This window comes from Anastrepha ludens, chromosome 4, assembly GCF_028408465.1.
Source record: "Anastrepha ludens isolate Willacy chromosome 4, idAnaLude1.1, whole genome shotgun sequence".
Classification (NCBI taxonomy): Eukaryota; Metazoa; Arthropoda; class Insecta; order Diptera; family Tephritidae; genus Anastrepha; species Anastrepha ludens.
Window position 1 is genome coordinate 73,887,144 of NC_071500.1, and position 21,605 is coordinate 73,908,748.

At 36.6% G+C, this 21,605-nt stretch overlaps 1 protein-coding gene across 2 annotated transcripts in view; it reads left to right on the forward strand.

Annotated features, from left to right (window-relative positions):
* The window catches only part of LOC128859814 (ribose-phosphate pyrophosphokinase 2), a 74,927-nt gene that overhangs the window by 1,929 nt on the left and 51,393 nt on the right, over window positions 1-21,605 (forward strand). Inside the window, exons 2-3 of one of the 2 annotated variants that reach the window (XM_054096905.1) lie at window positions 12,717-12,900; window positions 16,272-16,340. In XM_054096905.1, coding sequence (XP_053952880.1) covers window positions 12,717-12,900; window positions 16,272-16,340 — 253 coding nt within the window. The remainder of the gene's footprint in view (window positions 1-12,716; window positions 12,901-16,271; window positions 16,341-21,605) is intronic. The other variant, XM_054096906.1, reaches the window with a different exon arrangement.

The following is a 21,605-nucleotide window of genomic DNA, read 5'->3' on the forward strand; positions in this document are numbered from 1 at the left end:
TATTGAATGTATGCTGGTCCCACTAATGCCTAAGATTGTCTCAATCTCACGATAGGTCACATGACGATCTTGCAATATCAGTTCGCGCACAGCATCAATGGTTTTCGGAACAACTGATTTGGGACGACCTTCACGAAACTCGTCTTGGAGTGAACTACGACCACGATTGAATTCACCATACCATCGATAAACACAGGTCCTTGATGGAGCTTCATCGCCAAAAAATTAATTAAGTTCATCCATGCAATATTGCTGAGTTAATCGCACGAAAATGAAATAATCGCACGAAAATGTTCTCGATTTAATTCCATTTTTGGACCGAGATGAATCTTGGGCCGTGAAAATGGGCCGTGGTGCAGAAATTTCCCTAGAACTAAAACTGTATTTTGGAAAAACAATCCTATCGCGAAATTGGCAAACTTGTCGATAAATCATGGTCCAGCGTTCGAAACACCGTTATGCATTATTGCAATACTGGCAAAATAGCTCCGGAGAGCAGAACTGGTCGCCCAAAAAAATTAACCGAACGACATAAGCGAATTGTGGTGTCCACGGTGGCACAAAATCCAAGAACTTCGGCTGTCAAATTGTGTAGACCCTGAAAAATTCATTTGAAATCAATTTCAACCCACAAACTGTTCGGAATACCCTATATAAGGCTGGGTGTCATGGCCGGGTTCCTCGACGCAAACCCTTCATTTCGAAGGTAAATAAGGAAAAGAGGCTAGAATTTGCTAAACAGCATTTCAATAAGCCCAACGCTTTTTGGAACACCACCATTCTTAGTGAGGTATCAAAATTCAATTTATTTGGGTCAGATGGAGCACAAAAAATTTGGCGAAAGCCAAATATGAGCTTCAAAAGAAGAATCTGCTCGAAACAGTTGAACACGGTGGAGGAAATGTGATGGTTTGAGGGTGTTTCGCGGCATCTGGTGTCGGAAAGCTCGTGTTCATAGATGAGACAATGGATAAGCATGTGTATGGCGACATTCTTAAAGAAAATTTAAGTCCGAGTGTCGAAAAACTGGGCCTTAATGGGACAACTTGACAATTTCAACGAGGTAATGACCCAAAACATTCGTCTTATCTTGTGCAGGAGTGGTAGATATACCATTGCAAATAGCTAAAAACTTTGATTTTTCGAGTGTGCCAATACTTTTTTGACTCACTGTATACAGGGGCTCAATATATGTAGAATTCGGACACGCATAGCATGCAGTTTAAAATTCGAAATTTTTGTAAGAAATGCAAATTAAATATTTTTATTTTTACAGTTTTCTATTGGGTATTCGAATAGGATTTTAAAAATAAAAATAATAATTTACAAATCTATTATCTCCTTGTTATGAAAAATTTATCATGCAGCATTCACAAAATTGATGTCAAGAAGTCGGTCATCTGACACTATTGTGATTGTTTGGTACTTTAAAATGGGGAATCCCACAATTAATTTTCTCTCTGTTGAATCGTGGAAAGAAAGAACCGAACATAAATAATTAAAGTAAAATTTCAGTCGTGTTTTGTGGAATAATAGTCCAAACTATAAACATTGATAGACAGCGTGGATAGAGCTGAATTCAAGTCAGAAATTTAATTATTCATCATAATGGGAAAGGTAAAACCGTTAGGAAAATCGCAGAAATAGTGTGTAGACCCGGCAAGTTTAACATACACATGTACATACGTATTTAGGTTAGATGGTTAATCCTATGTGTGGAGAAGACCTAATGAAGAGTTGTTGGAAAAAAAACTTACGTCCGACAGTTAAACAGGGGGGGTGGGTCGGTAATGGTATGAGGTTGTATGTCCGCTGCTGGCACTGGAAACTTGTACTTCGTTAACGGCAATTTGGACAACAAACAATACCTAACAATTATGAAAGTAAATTTTGTCCACAGTGCTGAAAAGTTGGGAATTAAGTACAATTTCCAGTACTATCAAGACAACAGCCTAATGATTGGGAGGCACTTCAAGTCTATCTATGGCTTATGTACAACTACCCTAAAGTACTTGGAAAACCTCGACAATCTCCAGACAGCAATGTAATTGAAGATCTGTGGCCTCATTTGAAAAACCAACTAAAAAAGCATGTTATTAGGAACAAGAAAGATCTAGGAGATGATCTGAAAGAAGAGAGGGGGAAAATAGATCCTTTAACAAGCAAGAAGCTGGTCGAATCCATGCGAGAAAAAAGGCTTCGCGACTCAATATTAATTAAATTGTTTTTCTTAAATATTGTTTGCTTTTCTCTACTTTATACCAATGTCCGTTTGTATTTTCTATGTACGAATGCGTTGAAGTTTGTTTATGTTTTTTGTAGTTTTAAAAAATAGGCTTGAAGAACATAAATAAATGTGATTTTTTTATATAAAACCATATCTCTTAGGTGTTCGAGTTCTTTATTGAGCCACTGTAAGTATAATATTTCTCGTTTTTTTTGGAAACGCAGCTTATGAGCGTTTTCCAACTCTTGAGCACGTAACATATTATGTCCATGTTAAAAGCCAGGTTTAAGGCGCATATCTGAAGAGACTGGCCTCGTGATTTATTATACCTATATTAGTTTGGGGAAAAAGAAATACATTATTTTTGCGCAAATGGTTTGAACCTGTTTTACGGTCGATCTATCGTCCTGGGCGATGATACGATTACTAAATTGCCGGTTAACTTCCATTATTTCGGTGTTTTTATCGACTTTTTTTTTATTATCAAAAATGCCTGATCTGCGACTACGATCTAGCTTTTACAGTATCGGCATCATAAAAACCATTCATAATTTCAGCGTTCCAGGTCTTTATCAAAGAAAAAACTGTAAAATGTGCCGAATATTCTTTACTCCTTGAACCAACGAAAAACAGCAAACGAAAAACAACGAACATAAACTTCAAATTGTTTGGTCGATACTTTACGAGATATCGATCACTACCAATAATGATAGAGAAATGATTGCGCTTTCCGAATTCGCTGTGTCGTAAGAGTCCATGTATAAAAACAAAAGGAGGGAAGAATTACTTGTATGTGAGGAGAATTACTTGTATGTGAAAAAAAGAGCATGCCAAAGCAATGGAAACAACCAAACACAAGAAATTATATGCACATACATACACACAATGCCACGGCGTCTTCCGCATAAGAACGCAAACAAACTGCATTTGGAGGCTTTATAATAATTTGTGCTTTCACAATTTAATATGCGGCTCTTTGTTTTCTTTAGGTTATAACTATACATAATTCGCGAGTACACCATTTTTGGGTGTTTGGCCTAGCACCTCCTCCTATTTGTGGCGTGCGTCTTGATGTTCCACAAATGGAGAGACCTACATATTCAAGCCGATTCCGAACGGCAGATATTTTTTATGAGGAGCTTTTTCATGCAAAAATACATTCGGAGGTTTGGCATTGCCTACCGAGGGGCGACCACATGTTGTGGAACAACATCAAGACGCACACCACAAATAGGAGGAGGAGCTCGTCCAAACACCCAAAAAGAGTGTACGCGCCAATTATATATATACTATATATATAATTTTTGGATAAATTTCATGTATTTCTTATTGTTACAAATTGCATATTTCAATTTTCAATTTATAATATTTGTTTTGTTTTGTACATAGTAAGACAGAGTCTTGTGGTAGTACATCTTCTTATAATTCTAGAATACGAGGAAGGTATACATAAAAATGCTACTTAAATTTAAAAACTATTTTAACTATTAAACTAATAGACTAGAACTATTTTAACTATTAAACTAATAGACTAGAACTATTTTAACTATTAAACTTGTAGAAGATGAGAAAAAGAGAAAGATGGTGGGAATGGGAGAAGGGAAGGGGAATTAAAGGTTAGAAGTAGTTAGAAACTGCAGTTTTAAAACACCTTGCCTGTTTTATAATCTTTATTGTAGTTGGTATAGAATTCCATAGTTTTATGGCACTAACAAAGAACATGCGCTCTGTCTGATTCCAAGTAAGTGTAAGTCGGAACAATCAGATTTAGCGTTCGGATGCACTGGCATTGTTTAATGTTTTTATACAGGTACAATGGTTTTTGTGTGTACATACTATATATGAATTTATGCAGGAACATAAGAGAATTTATTTTGAGATACGAGTCGAGGTTATGACCAAGAATCTGTTTTGAGTAGATAGATATATGGTCATATTTCCTTTTTTCAAACACGAAACGCGCTGCATTATTGAAAGCGATTTGCAATTTATGTTTCGAATTATTTTCAAGCCTGCAATGAGTGATCTAACAAGTTTTAATTTAGTTTGCCGTGGCAGTAAGAAGGCAGTACAATATAGCTTTCTAAGAATATTATATACCTTGTTTACATAGTCAACGCATGATAATCTTGAATTTATTTTAAAACCCAGGTTAGTTACTATGTCATCAAAGTTAATATTTACTTCATTAAGTAATATTGGCGGCAAAGAGCTAAGGTCATACTTTGAATGAGAAATAGCAATCGCCTTCGTCTTTGACTCATTTAATTTCAAGTTGTTAGATTTGAACCAGTTAGAAACACGAGTGAGGTCTTCATTAAGCCTTGCTATCAAATCTTCAATAAGATCTATTGACCTTGACAGGTAGATCTGGGTGTCATCAGCCTAGAGATGAATCGACGAATTTTGGCTACACTCAACAATATCATAAATAAAAGTGCAAAATAAAATTGGACCTAGTCTTAGGCTTGAGTAGTTATCACCACACTTAACTTGTAGCCGATTCGAAAGGTAACTTTTCATTAGTTGCAGTAAAAATGCTCCAAACTTATAGTGATAGCACAATTTTTGCAGTAAAATGTTGTGATCAATAGTATCAAAAGCTTTTGAAAAATAGAGTAATACTAGCAATGTTAGGTAGTTTTTAACATAAGCTCAAAAATTTTAAGCATAGCTGTAGAGCAACTATGCAGACTTCTGAAACCCGACTGGAAATTACTCAGCAGATTATTGTTGTCCAAGTAGCACGTAATTTGTCGCGCCAACAATTTTTCAAATACTTTCGAAAGGGCATGTAAAATGCTTATTGGTCTGAAGTGCTGAGGAGCAGTAGACATTTTATTTTTGGCACAGGTATTATATCTGCTATCTTCCAGAGATATGGAAATGTAGATGAGGTGAGTGCAAAGTTAATTTTGTGCGTAAGCGATGGTATTACAAATGGTAAAATAATTTAAAAAATATAAAGACAAATGCCGTCGGTCCTTATAGCATTAGATTTGACAGTATGTATACGCTGTATCAAATCCATCTCTGTAGCAGACACAAATTCAAACTCACCGACATAAGCATGCTCTCGTAGAGGAACTTTTACAGGTATTTAATATTTCTGGGTCCAAACTGCACATGGGCTTATCCTCTCCTGAGACACCTAAGGATTTAAGGTTTTTCCATAGGACTTTCGAAGGTAAACTATCATTGAGCTTCCATTGTAGATATGCCCTTTTAGCACTGATTGCAGTTACTTTATTTCTTGCTTCACGATACTTTTGCCACGAGTGAGTGTTTCTATCATTTTTCCTTTTCTTATATGCTTTACTACGCTCTCTAATTAAAGACAATATCTCACGTGTAAACCATAGTTTCCTGTTTCTATGGACTTTAACTTTACGCAACGGAACAAACCTATCAAATAGATGGCTGACTAAAGCATTGAAATGTTGCAGTTTTTTATCCACTGTTGTGAATAACCGACACATATTCCAATTAAGTTCGGCAGCCTCCTTATTTAAGATATTATGTTGAATAAGCCTAAAGTCTCCAAAAAATAACTCCTTTACTTGATTGCGTCTGTTGTAGGATAAGAATATCAACTCGTGGTCAGAAACTCCAGCCATAGGAAGCTGATCAGTATGATACGTAATCTCTGTCGCTGACGCAAAATACTTCCAAAAGACTTAGTTTGCAGTGGGGTGCAAAGCGAGTATCATATTCATTGATTAAGGAAATTCCTAATGATTGGAAACTATTTATCAAACTCCTGGAAGGAAAATTATCATAAAGAAGGTCAAAGACTGAAAAAAGCGCGCTAAGTTCGGTCGAATGTAAAAGTTTTGCTTACCATTTTCTTCGATTGCAGGTGCGTTGTGCATCGTGAGTTCTTGCCACAGGGTAAAACCGGCAATAAGGATATTACCTCCAAGTTATGGGCAATTTGCGCGAAGGAATCCGCCAGAAACGCCCGGATTTGTGGAAGAACAAAAATTGGCTCTTGCATCACGATAACGGGATTACTTTGAAGGCGACAAAATAGATTTTGATGAACAAATAAATAATTTTTTAAAAAACACAAAATTCGTGATACTTTTTAAACACACCTCGCAGCAGTAGACTCAGAAAACGTGCACTGACTAGATATCTGCTGTCGCCATCAAGGCTAATTCATCTTTTTGTTTTGTCCCCTCATTCGCTATTGTTGCCTGTCGGTTCGCGAAACTTCACGACTGTAGCAATATTTTCGCATTAAATTCGCTGCCTTCATTTACTCAAAGCAATCGAAAACAAAAGTAAAAATTAGGAAATTTGGCTCTTTTTCTAAGAGCTGCGAAGGGCACATAATGAGCCTAAATGGGTCGGGGAGATAAGACTTAATGCCGCATATAAAAATCGGGGTGGAAGGTGCCATAGCCCATCGCCCCTTAAACTTAAGCCCAACTCGGCGGCATGAGGTAAGTAAGGAGAGAATATCCTTCCTTACTTGTACAAATTTTCCAAAGGTATGTTTATTTTTTGTCAAAACAAAGAATCCTTAATCCTTAAATTCCTTAAATAAACAGGTTAAGGAATTCCGTCTTCCGGAAAAAACTCTTCTTATTGATAATGTTCCATGCCATCCCAAAGAAGGGGAGTTAAAGAGATACCACGCTCAAATATCGGTAATGTGTTTTCCTCTAAACTATATGGTTCTAATAGGGCCCATGAACCAATACATTATAAGGCTTACTAAATTGACGCTGCAGATGCTCAGAAACCATGTGTACTGAACAAATCAAAATGGAAAATTTCTTTAATTTCAAATGAAACTTATTGCTTTAAAGTGTATTTAATTAATATAATAAAAACAAACTTCGATTGCTATTAGTAAAAAAAATATTTCAAATTGTATGAAAAAAAACCTCAGTATTTGCGACAACCTCATAACTTGCACAGAGCTCGTTTTAATTACGTACCTACAGGAATCGAGTTACTGTATATCATATGTATATGTACAGCTGCGGTCAAAATCTTAGTAGTGCACATACGTAAAATGGAATGGGTTAAAAAAGTGCGTGTAATCGCTTTTACAAAAAATTGTATTATTTCCCTCTTACAGCCCAAAATGTCAAACAAACCAAATCCCAAAAAAATCCAACGTTTATCTTATTTCAGTAAGGTAAAATTATATTTAGAAAAAACTGCAGCGAATTTTGAGCGGTCAAAAACTTAGTAGTATAACAAATTGTGAGAAAAATTTTGACAAAACTTTTATATGATGGTGATTTTATTTTTAATTTTCCATGGGGTTTGTTTGTTTAGTATTTAAATTAGTATTTTGTTGCATGACCCTTATTCTTTAGAATTGCAGCACAACGGCGTTGCATTGAGTCAACAAGTTTTTGGCATCTTTCAATCGAAATCGACTCCCATGCACTCTTTATAGCTTTCCATAGTTGCGTATTAGATGTTGGCTTGCGTTGGACTACTGCCTCCTTGACGTCGACCCACAAATTTTCTATGGGGTTTATGTCTGGTGACTGTGGCGGCCATTCCATTATGTTGATCTGCCTCTCCTCAAACTATCTTTTAGCAACTTTGCACGAGTGTTTGGGGCCGTTGTCTTGCTGGAACGGCCAAACAAGCGGCATTCCGTCTCTGACATATGGCAGCATGATGTCCTTGAGTATATCTAAATATGAAGCGCCAGTCATCATTTCCTTAACCCAATGAATGGGTCCCACGCCTAGCCAAGAAAAGCATGCCCAGACCATAATGATAGAACTACCATGCTTTATTGTTTTTGTTGTATACTTTTGGCTGGTAATCTTCGACTCGTCCGACCATAAAATGTTGCGCCATTTGGTTGAAGGCCAATTTATATGTTCTTTTGCGAATCAAAGTCTCTTTTCTACATGCGTTTTTGTCAACAACGGTATTTTGCTTGGACTGTGGGCGCCCAGGTCGTGCTCCCGCAAACTCCGACGAACAGTCTCAACGCTCGAAGACAATTTTAAGGCGTCTTTTATCTCAGTAGCAGCCGCAAATGGAAACTGCTTTGAGTATCTGACGATAGACTTAACTTCTCTTGCCGACATTGCTAGCTTTCTTCCATGCTTTTTGCCACTTGGTTTGTACTTGATGACATTTCGTACCATTGTTGGTGAGCAACCAATGATATTTTGCACTTCCACATAAGTTTCAGCAATCAATTATTTTATGAGGGCGCGTTTCTCGGGTGTGCAATTTTTCCTTCTGGACATTACTAAATGAGGAATAATAAAAATGTGGCCATTAACTACAGAATATCAATTAAATAAACTTATCTCACCGTTTTTTTTTTTTAATTTTCACAAAGATTTTAATAAAATAACAGTTTTATTTAACATTTTTTGACATAAAATAAATCTTATAAGTTGTATTTATCTTTCCACAATTCACATATTTCAATCAAACCCAAACGAAAGCTTCAGCATAAGTAAAACAAATGAAAAATTAGTTCCACAAAAAAATATGAGTAGAGTAGAATGGGGTAAGATAGGTATGGGGGCACAATAGGTAGGTGGGGTTTTCGGCGCACTGTTTTCGCAGAGATCACTCGTCTTATGTGAATTGAATACGTGGTGGGGAACAACGTTCGCGACTGTCATTTCTGCCGTCACCATTGATTAGTTATCCTAGTTCTGGCGTCGTTTAGTTTTTTGTGAGCTTTCCTCCGACATAGCATTTTTTTTATTCTACGGTGCAGTGCATTTAATGTAAGTAAATATTTGTCAGGTGAGTTTTATTTTACGTAGAAAATAATGCTGAACACGAATAATGTGTCAGTTTTTTGATATTTTTGTTTTTTAAAAAAATATCGACACTAACATAAAACATGTGCTTGGGGGCACTATAGGTCAGCCGTCTGGGGGCATTATAAGTCACTACTTTTAATGGAATAAAATAAATTTTAATTGTTTTTGCAGCAAAATGGTGCATAATTATGTGCGAAAAACGCCGAAACGAAGTGAAGAGGACGTAAAAAACGCAATCGCGGCAGTCCGAGATCGCGCTAGTGTTCGATCAGCCTCTAAACAATTTAAAATTCCGTTCGAAACATTACGTGCTTGCGTGATGAATTAAAGAAAAAATCCTAACTTTTATAACATGTGCAGTGTTCATACTCTATAAATAAAAGTTAAAACGTTAATTTCCAAGCCATGTACATTGTTCTTTTCCCCTCACATATAGTGACCTATCGTGCCCCCCGATTTTGAAAATATCGAAAAAAAGTACCTTTGCCTTATTGAATGCAGCTTCCAAAATATTTAGCCAAACATAAGTCAGTATAACCAAAATGTTAGCAGATAAATAGCCTTTAAAAATCTTGCTTATTTTTCAAAATCCATGCAAAAACACCGTAGCAAGAGCTCTCCAAAAAAAAATGACCTATCTTACCCCATTCTACTCTAATTTATATAATAAAAAAATATTTTAAACTTTATAGCTTTCAGTACTGCATCACATCATTGTGGCATAGAGTCTATGAGTCAGGATGACGAAGTTTTTGGGATTCCTTTCCATGCCTCTTTTCGTACCTTCCATAAATCTCTAGAATTGGTTGGCTTCCGTTCAGCAACACGTTTTTGGTGTCAGTCCATAAGTTTTCTATGTGGTTGCGGTGGGGAGACTCAGAATCCCATTGACCCTAACGCATTATTTTACGGCCTTGTTGGTATGTTTGGTATCATTATCCTGTTGATATGTCCGTTTTATTGGCATATGGCAACAATCAAATAAATTGGGCCTACTTCGCTATATGAATAACTACCCCATACCATTTTTTTATTGCCCCCATGTGTGTGGATTTTCTGTGGTGAATCGGGGATTAAAATCGGTGTTGAGTGGGCACCGAACATACTGTACTACTGAACAATTCGATTTTGTTTCACCCGACCACAATAAATTTAGCCATTTATCGGAGCAGTAGTTTTTGGGGACTGACAAACTTAGGTCTTCGCGGATGATTGATTGATTCGAATGGATTACTATTCGTCTTTATCGGATATATTGTGCTTTCGTCCGAGAATATTATGCTTATTCTTATAATGTAAGGCATTTGCTACCATATGGGCAGAACATCTCTGTTTTCTTGTCCTTTTAGTCATGGCTCTGTTACCTACTGTTGTTCCTCGGTACAGTGATTTCCTCACCCATCATCTTGGCATTATAATCCGGGATGGACCATTGCCTCCTCTACAATACGTCTCCATTCTTCTCGACAGTCCGCTTTCGCTCTGTGTCGTGGGATTTTCATCTTTCGTATATTGTCTCCTACGTCTTGCAACCATCGTCTCCTTGACCGGCCTCTGCTTCTTGCTCGTTCAGGGTTTGCTTTGTCGTTCTTTCGCTGCTCATTCTTGAAACGTATCCATACCACCGTAATATTTGGGATTTTATAAACTGCGTTACATTTCCTCCCGCGATTAAAACACTGCGATCGTGGTTATACCGTATACGGTAGGTACCGTCGTCTAATCGTATACGGGCGAGTATTCTTCTCAGAATTTTTCTTTCAAATAGCATTAGTAAATTAGATTCACGTCATTAACTTTAAAGACCCATGTTTCACAGCCGTATGTGAGAACCGGTCTTGTTATACATAGTTTTGTACATCTGTAGTTTTTGTTCCTTTAATATCAATGAAAACTTCATAAGTTTGATATGACCAAAGTATGCTCTGTTAGCTGCCTGAATTCGGTCTTGTGTAGATAAAGACATATCCTTATTTATGCTGAGTACTACGCCTAAGTATTTAAACTCTTGCATAAACTCAAAAACATAACTTCCCATTCTGATGTAACTATAATGAAAGGATCGTGTCATGTATTTTGTCTTTTTTTATTTATATTGAGGCAAGCTGGTTTTGTAGCTTGCTCTAAGCGCATGAATGCGATCTGAAAAGCTTCCCTATTTCTCGAATCACAATGTCGTCAGCGTATGCGTATATTTGTGTCGATTTATAAAATATTGTGCCAACTTGAGCTATTTCGTTTATTGCTGAATGCAGTGTTAAATTAAATGAAAGCGTTGATAGTGAGTCACCTTGCCTCAGCCGGATTTCATTTCGAATTCGTCAAATATTTCGCCATTCATTATTACTTTAGTGTTTGAGTGTATAAGAGTTATATTGCTCAAATTTATGTATTTTTGTGGTGATGATCGATATATTTTCTGTTGAGTTTATCAAATGCTTGCTAAAAGTCTATAAAGAGACAGTGTAGATTAATGTAGCATTTTTCGAATATCTGCGACATGATAAAGCATTGATCTGTTGTCGAGCGTCCGATTTTAAAACCGCATTAATAATCTCCCACGATCTCTTCTGCATACACATTTAGTTTCTCATACAGTATGTTTGATAGAATTTTGTAGCTCACGTTGAGAAGAGCTATCCCTCTATAATTTACACAATTGAATTTATCCCCTTTTTTTTTATAAATTGGGACTATTAGGCTTGTATACCATTCTTCAGGCATGTTTTCTGTTCTCCAAATTTAAAGTATTATTTCATGTATCTGTCTTATCAACTCCTCTCCGCCATATTTTATAAGCTCTGCATTTATACAGTTTTCCATACCTGACTTGTAGTTTTTCAGCTTTTCTATTGCTCTTTTCGTGTCATTAAGATTCTACTGTGTATACCAATAGGCCCGTCATCTTCATTATTAATTAAAGCCCATTAAAATGTTCTTTCCAAAAATTTAGCACTTCATTTCTATCACTGACTAATGCCCGAATTCTGTAAGTAGTCTCAAGTCACTAATTGAGACTTTTCGTGGTGAAATTTGATTTTGAGACTAGTTGCAATTCAGTAAGCAATCTCACGTCATGAGTCTCAAAAAAAGTCACTAATTAGTGATCTACTTCTGAGCAGCTCACAAAACGAAAAATATGGAAGAAGAATTAATTATTTTATATATATTGCAAAAAAAGCGCGAAAATGAAGCGAAGTAATATGTTTTTATTTATGTTATTCTTTATGTTTTTAAAAATTCCATTACATATGGAATCGATAAGTGAATTTTTGCTCAACTTTTTGACTATCTCTAGCCGATACGTGCCATTAGCTGACTGTCTCTATTTATTTTCACCATGATATTTGGTGAAATTCTTGTGACTTTCCCTTACTGAATAGCAAAATCGTCTCAAGTCACAAAAAGAGTCACTAATTTAAAATCTCAATTTTAGTGACTTGAGATGCGATTCGCTTAAAGAATTCGGGCATAAATCACCATTTTTGTTTTTGTTTTGCTCATGTGTTTCTTTATCCTGCGGTACATAGACAACTGTATATTAAGTCAGTTTATCTTTTAACAACATTCACAATAAGGGGATTAGCTACACTAGCATGCTTCAGATAATGTCACATTACGCCTAAGAAATAGATTATCAGATATCGAAAATCTAACCTTAGAATTTTTTTAGATTGATAATAAGTAAAAACAAACTAAAATTTCTTTTTAATTTTCAGTGTTGAGATCGGCGAATCTGTACGTGGCGAAGATGTTTACATCGTACAGTCCGGTTCTGGGGAAATTAATGATAATTTGATGGAACTTCTGATAATGATTAACGCTTGTAAGATAGCTTCAGCTTCTAGAGTGACTGCAGTTATTCCATGCTTCCCATATGCCCGCCAAGATAAGAAAGATAAGGTAAGCTATTAATATTTCGCAGATTGCACGTGCTTTGGGATGTACTGGGCATTGTGTTATTGGGATAGAGAATTAAAAATTCCACTCGTGACAATTCGTGCAATTCTATTATAATTTTTAATTTGACGCCGGTAGGTGCTTGCTATATTTCTTAACCAGGGAAATTGAAGTGCAGTCCGTTCTTATTATTATTTTTATGCCCCTTAACCTATCGGCACCTCATCTCCTGTTTAGCCGATTGTAGCACTCACAATTGAACGCCGATTTGCGGTGGTTGACTACAGTTATAAATTTATTAATTTCAAATTTGTATTTGAATAAAATATATACTTATATAGGTAGGTCCTTAAAGTAAAAGTAAAATTTTCATGAAAGTAGGATTTTATGTATTAGATAGATCATGTAAAAATAATGTGTTTATCAAAACGGCTACTAAAAATCTATGGTTGAATTTTTAATTAATCCACATATTTCTGTATGATGTCAAATCAACTAACAATTTTTTTAAGGTATTAACAATCAAAGTTTTTGGTGATGATTTGTTGTAAAACTCGTTTGCTCGCGAGCGGTGGGGCAAAACTTCAATGTAATACACTTAACAATGAGAACATTTTTTCATTGGAACTACTTTTAGCAGTTCAAATTGACCTTTTTAATAAACATGTGCATTTGGGGAATAACTTCGAAACGTTCGGACAAACACCAAACAAAGGTTGTACGCGCCAATTATGTATAAAGCGTGTAAAATAATAACGGTCGGTTATTTCTTCAGATTTACTCTCGTATAAAATTTTATTTATTGCCTATTTATTACCAACTATTAGATGTTATATAATTTACATTTCATTTTGTAGCAAGGTTGTGTACAGGATGGATGTGAAACTTGAATTGCATTTGCAAGGCAAGACAATTTATGAAATTATGATGCCCATGAAAAGATGTGTTTAAATAAAGAAAAAAACTGGATTCGTAAAAATTCGCCGCTTCGGTGCGAAAACTCGCTACAATTCCTAAAATGAGCCACTAGACCGTGCATTTGACAATTAAGGAAACTTAAGGCTTAAAAAAAGCTATAGTTGTAAGAAACAGTTTTTTTTCTGTGTGGTTATACAAACGGAACTAATGTGTTTTTTGACAGTACAATCTGTCACTATCACAATTGTTACAAATTATCGCGTACTTAAGCAGAAGTAATAATTTTATTCTAAAAGTATGTTTTACGAAACAATTTTAATATCACATGCTAAATATTGCTAGACTTTTCCCTATCAATAAAGTTAAAAAACAAGCATCTTCATACAAATATTTTATGAAATTAAAAAAACAAAATGCAATTTTTACTAAATCTGTTTTAAATGATGTTGACATCTTAACGAATAGAAAAGTGAATGACCTAATAGAAATTCGACTATTGTTTCCTAGTGGCCTACTTGAAAAATTATGACTCTGTGCCCATTTGTTTACAATGTGAGTTTTAAGAAATAAACATTTTTTATTTGTCTTAAAGCTTTTCCTACAGTGCAAATATTGATAATATATATAATAGAATGCATTATCGCAGATTACAAGATATGTACGAAGTTTGTTCAAAAAGTAAGGAGAATTTTCAAATTTCGCGGGCTACGTACATTCGAATTTTGATTATTTTTTTTTATGTGGTACACTCGTCTCGAAGATATGTTCACGGTTTTAGCAATACAGCTTATTTAGTTTGTTTGTGAGAGGCATACATAAGACATGATTTCTGCTATCGACGATGTCATAACCATATACCGATGAATCGTCACCAGTTATGACCCTCTTGGGCAAATCTGGATCCTCGTCCTGACCGATGCTCATGCGACGTTGTTTTTGGTCAAAATTCAGCAATTTTGGAATGAACTTCGCTGCCGCGCGTTTCAGGCCAAAAACTTCCGAAATAATTGCATGTTATGAGCCAACGGATATGCCGACATTCTCAGCCACTTCTCTAATTGTGATTCGACGATTCTCCATAACAATTTGTGTTTGATGTGCTGGGTCGTCCAGTGCGAGCGTCGTTATTCACATCTTCTCCACCTTCTGTGAAACAAACTGAACATGCAATATTACGAAAACCGTGAACATATGTATCTTCGAGACGAGTGTACCACATACAAAAAATAAATAATCGAAAGTCGAATGTACGTAGCCCGGGAAATTTGAAAATTTTTAATACACCTCTTATATTAGACGAACCGAATTTCGGCCAAAATAAAAAAATATACGACTTTTTTAAAAGAACTCTTTCTGTTTTACTAATAATGCCGAAAAATTTCGATTAATATGTAAAAACATCACATCAACTATTTTTATGTATAAATGCAGTGTGCAAAAAAATTTGATTAAGTAGCAGTGAAAGCCGCCCAAATTCAGTGCGATCGATAAAAACTAGGTCCGCTTTTTATATTTTAAGACTAAATTTCTCTCCGTATGTCCACAAATTTGATGTTACAAGCTATAACTCCCATTGTCTATAAGTTTGTTTGATTCCAAAAATTAACAAGCCAGCCCAAATAAAATTTTACTAAAATGTGCGGGGTATATAAAGTTTTTGTTTTTATTTGCTGTTTGTATGTACTTACACAATTTTTGTATAGCATATTCGTGCATGAACTGTGATGCGTCTTAATAATAATAATCATACATAATACATAAATGTGACATACTTTCATAAATGCATAGATATTTCTGGTTTTTAATTGACTGTATTATAATACAATCTAATACAGGGTTGTCTATCAAGCGTTTGAAATTTAATTTAATTTCACTCGACTATAAATAAAATACTCATGAATATTTTTAAATTTTCCAAAAACGTGGAACACAATTTGATTCAAATGATTTCCGCGGCAGGCTTTTTAGTAGTCCATTTTGTCAATCCAATTTTTAAGAGTTTCGCCACTTATTTCACAAAGGAAATTCCGATTTCCTTTGTCCACTCTTGTTACTTTCTGAATGGTTGGTATAATAACATATGTCAAGTCACAGATTCTCATATCCATTTGAATTGATTATTTGATATTAATTCTTGCCAACTTTGTTCAAGCGAAAGGCGACCCATTTTGAAAATGTCTAACCTCAAACTAAATTTCTGGCACATGATGGGTTATACTTTAGCTGTCGAAAGTCAAAAAATAAAACTAGTTCGAATTTCAAACGCTAGATGGGGCAATCTGTATTTAAATTTGATTAACCGAAGTCACATGGTTTCAAAAATTAAATACAATTTTTTAATATTGAATAATTTTGTGCACTTGTACCCATTTGAGAAGTCGGTTTTAGTGTATCTTAACATATAATACAATATTAGATGTTTTCTAAAGCATTTCTTTTTCCATTTTCCGATACAGTTGCAAGGTGGCGATGACGGATATGAAAGCATGAAGTTCGCCAAAAAAAACCACGACTGGAAATTTAGGGTATTTACAATTCACAGTTTTTATATAACCTTTCACAAAATAAATTACTGGTTTACTATTGTACCCATGCCAGAATTAGCCGATTTGGGTTTAACGCCTAAAGTTTAATTATTATTTATTTTTAGCTATTTTAAAATAAATAAGACAGATGGTTCGATGCTCATTTCGCGTGGGCAATAATTTCAATTGAATGCCTTTAGTTAATAGTTAGGTGAAGTTTTAAAAATAACGCACAGATCTTAATTATAGTCTGTTTAATGGAAGTGTGACAAAACCGGCAAAATTAACACTTATAGATAGGCGTATGCTTTTCGCAATACGCATAGAGCAATTGGTTAGTTTCATGAGAAATATAGAAATTGTACGTTGTTTTTTACAAAATGAGTTCTTTGTATGAAAAACGATTTGAAGCAGTGTTCATATGGACACACACTAAAGGTCCAAAAATGTCAATTACATCTGCAGCAAAATATTCGAAGAAGTCGAAGACCGAAGACGTTCATAAATAATTGGGTGTAACGGTATACCGAAGTTAACAACGTTGAGGACTTCCCCGGACGAGACTCAAAAAAATACCTACCCAAAGCAAGATCAGGAGATCATGGATTTGTTTGTGATAAATCTGAACTTATTATTGCATGAAACTGCAGTGATTTTAAGGAAAAGTGTTAATGTATCCAACGACACGATTCGAGGATACTTGCAGAAGGCCTCAAATTCTGGAACAATTCCGTTGCTCTCATTATAACACATTTAAAAGAGGCATGCATGGGCTAAGGCAAATTCAGAACGGACTCGAGGATGAATCTTCCTTTTGGGCGAATAGATGCATACGTACGTCCAGGTATACTGCTGATAATCGCCAACTTCAAAAAGTATTAGCTTTAGCTGTGAAGATATTTGAATGAACTAGCCAACTTTGGATTTAACGAGAAAACAACGATCCCAGCCACCGAAGCCGAAGGTTTGTAGAGTGGACACAGCAAAATGAGATTGAAATGTTGGATTGGCTTTCACAGTCGCCTGATGCCAACCCTGTTGAAAATGTTTAGGTACTGTTCAGAAAAGCTAAAGGAAAATTAAACGCAAAGGAAAACAAATATAGACGTCAAACAGTTATCAAACACCGTCATTAACACAAATTATGGCTCAAAGATGTGAAGCCATTATAGCTAATGGTACTGGCATTACTTTTTATTGAATATTGAATATATTGTGTATAATAAATATTATAAGCTCGTACCATGCGGTTTGTTAGAATCGATTTGGTATAATATTATATTTTCTCAGTTGTAGCGGTCTATTAAAGAAACTGTATGCCAGCTTTTACGACACATAATGCCAGAGCAATTTAGTTCTGCGTCTCGATCAATATTTCTCAAAATTGGATTATATAAGTCACAGGATAGGATGCTTCATTTATTTTTGTAGTTTATTTCAGTAAGTATCCAGGCAACAGCAATCGGTAATATTTCAACTTTGCATTATAATAATGAAGAATATTAATTTGCAGGGTTTGATTGAAAAGTAATAAGCCTTATTTTTTTAAGCAGTTTTATTACACCTTTTGGCTTATACAACTAATATTCTTCAAAATAGGACCCGTCAATACACCGCTGGTAGCGGTCCTTCCACTGCAGGAAACATTTTTTAAACCCATCCGCCGGAATCGCGTTCAATTCGGCTGTCACAGTGTTTTGGATCGCCTGGATGGAGTCGAAACGCCTTTCAGCTTTCTTTTCAGGCACGAGAACAAGAAGAAGTCCGAAGGGGACAGGTCTGGGCTGTAGGGAGGGTGGGGAAGCACTGGAACCCCCATCTTGGCCAATGCAGAGGTGCCGAGGAAGGCGGTGTGCGCCGGCGCATTGTCGTGACGAAGGATCCAATTTTTGGTCCCGAAGGAGCACTTCTTTGTAAAATGCCGCGTTTACGGTGCTTCCTTGAGGTACAAACTCCTTGTGGACGATGCTTCGAGAGTCGAAAAAGATGATCAGCATGGTTTTGACCTTGGATTTCGACATGCGCGTCTTCTTGGGTCGTGGCGACTGGCCCTCTTGCCCTCAGGATCGTACTTAAAGCACCAGGTTTCATCTCCTGTGATACAATTGTCTAAAGTATTATCCTGTTCGTCACTTTCCAATACTTCACGACTCTTTTCCACACGCAATTGCTTTTGTTCATCAGTCAAAACCTTTGGAACCAATTTGGCACACACTTTGCGCATTTCATATTTTTTCGGTCACGATTTCCCGCACATTGTAATAAGTTAAATTTAACTCTTCACTGATCTCACGTAGACTAGCACGACGGTCAATGTTCAAAAATTCACGAACTCGGTTCACATCTTCGTCTGTTTGCGTCGTCGAAGGCCTTCCAGATCGCTGTTCGTCTTCGACGTCCTCCCGGCCTTCCTTGAACGACTTATGCCACCGTTTTACCTGGGCACTGGACAGAGATTGGTCCCCGTAAGCCTCCTTGAGTAGCCCAAAGGTTTCGGTACTCATTTTGTTTAGCTTTACGCAAAATTTGATTGAGTAACGTTTCTCCAACGATCGCTGCATTTTCGCCACTGCAAAATCCTAACACTTTTAAAACAGCTTTCACGCGCGGAGCGATGTTGACTGCACCGCTGTTGCCAGCGAACTGGGAAGGGGAAGGTCCAACGACCATTTTCCCTCACCAGCCGATTCGGTAAATCGCTTGGCAGCGCGGGAAGGCTCATTACTTTTCAATCAAACCCTGTATTATTAAATTATTAAATAACAGCAACGAATACTCCAATCTCTTAGACCAGTTGCGGTTCCAGTACGTTTTTTAAATTGTGGGATCTTAATCTTACTCATGCTCGTTATACTAATACCCAAAGATGTCTCAATCTCACGTTATTTGGCATGACGATTTCACTCAATAATTGATTTTGGACGGCCTTCACGGAACTCGTCGGTGAGCGAAAAAAAAAAATCTTTCTACACGTTTTCTACGGTGATAAAGAATGATGATTGTTCGCGGTATAATAATTTTAGTTCATGGACGCATTCTTGTCTCATTAATCCACATCGAAAATTGTGAAAAAAAATTCTTAAAGTAACTGTAGAAAACCACTAATATGGCTCTCACATTCAAATGTGCACTAATATGACTCACCGATTCAAACACTCTTCATAGGTCCTGAACCTTTCTGGGGGGTAAATAACAGCTTCAAAAGTGCCTTTCTGCGTGAGCAGGAACAACGAGGTCTAATCGATTACTGGAGAGCCCAAGCGGGCATGCGATAATCGAAAAGACTCATCGATCCAGAACGGATAAATACAGGAGCAATCCTTAACCTAGGAGAAAGGACATCAAACTTTACACTGAACTACTAATAGGACACTGTAAACCTAATTATCACATGTAAAAGATAGGTGCGATAGAAAACGAATCCTGTTGACTCTGTGAAGAGGCACAAGAAACAGCAGAACACGTTCTGTGCTACTGTCCAGCAGTGGTACGACGCAGACTAAATTACCTGGGAAATGGGGCTTTGGATCCAAACCTCCTGGTGGAAATTAGGCCTACAGCAGTTTTGAGATTTATTAACAGCCTAAAACTGTTTGGCTGCGCAATAGATCTCTTCAGGTCGCAGTGCGCAAACAGCCAATCAATTATAATAATTATAACAGTCCTCCTCCTTGGCTGATTTCCACCCTGGTACCGCTGTAAGCATTTCATCGTGGTGGAGCCGGGTTTATGTCCATTGACACTACCAGGTACCTGCGTCCAGGTCCTTCTCTTGTGGACGTATGGAGATATTAATGGAGATTTTACGCCAGCGATAGTTTCCATTCCTCGCACTGTTTCATAGATGCGTGGTTGACTCGAATGTCGGCGTTTGTCGTCGTCCAACAATAATATTGACCCGTTGTCATAGATAAGTTAAAAAAGGTTTCAAATTAAACTTGGGTTTTATAATAAAACCCATAGTTAACATAAAGTATATTTTATCATAAAAAGACAGTTTTAACTTTAAATTGAGAAGAACGTGATTTTAAAATGTTAAATTGAAGTTCTAAGATGATTCTTCTTCGAAGTTCTAAGATGCTGCTTCTCCATTTTTGAATGTAAATAAAAATAAGCTGATACAGGATGAACTAATTAAAGTGCTCGTATTTCTTTATATTGCTCATTTTACAGTAGCTAGAAACAATTATGTTTTGAAATCAATTAGTAGATATGGGAACACTCAACCTCTTATTAAACTGCTACTAATTATGCTAAAGGCTTGGAATACGATAACTAAAAACTTTATTTTATCAATCTTCAAAAAAGACTGCAAAATATCGGTTGGAGTACTGACGGGCACTGTCTCGACACACATTACGCAGCCAAAATGGGAATAGTCTAGAGCGATGCGCGTAACAAATGTCCCGAAGCGAATGCTAGGGCTACTTTGCCACTGCCCTGCTCTTTGTATGGCTTGGAAAATGTGCCTAGGATCAACATATTTTTCATATTTGAATGATATTGCTGACGAAAGGCTGAACGGCTTGTGGCAAATCGTATAAGATAGTATATTCGACTCCAAATACAGGCACCTATGGACCCTGGAGGTTTAAGTGAGATATTCTTACAGATAAGCTGGCGCTACCTAACATTTTTTGCGCTCTACTCTACATTGTACCTCATCCAGACCCAGCTCCCTTATTAAACTTAAGACAGAGCTGGGTTAGGGGATTGGTCGCAGACACGAAAAGCATAATTTGGTTGTACCCCCCAGTAAGGATTACGCCTGACGCAGCCCCATAATTTGGTGCCAGCTAACCTCCCTTAGCCTTACCTCTTCACTCCTACCTTCATAGCAAGGAAGAGCTGGGGTCCTATTAATAACGAGACCGCATCCTCTCTTGTCAATGCGTCCCAATTATACCCCTGTTTCCTGTGACCCAAATTAGTTGGATGCGACTGTTCCTAATAGAGTCAGTTTTTCGATACACTGAAGGACAAGTGATCTCACAATGACAATTCGTTTATTGCGGAAGTTCTTGTCTAATTTGATCTCTGCACATAGACAGATGGTATACACCTACGATTGGAAATGCTTGGAAGAACTACCCTTCGTAAGAGAACGCTTGGCTCCTGGGTCAGACATTCCAGCGCACATGTCTTCTTGTGTCTTCAATACATCTGTGTACCAGTGCAGGGTACACTGCTGAAGTTTCCTTTCAAATGCATGATAAGACTTTTCTGCTAGAGAGGGCACCCGACCTCGTTGCTGAAACTCCTCCG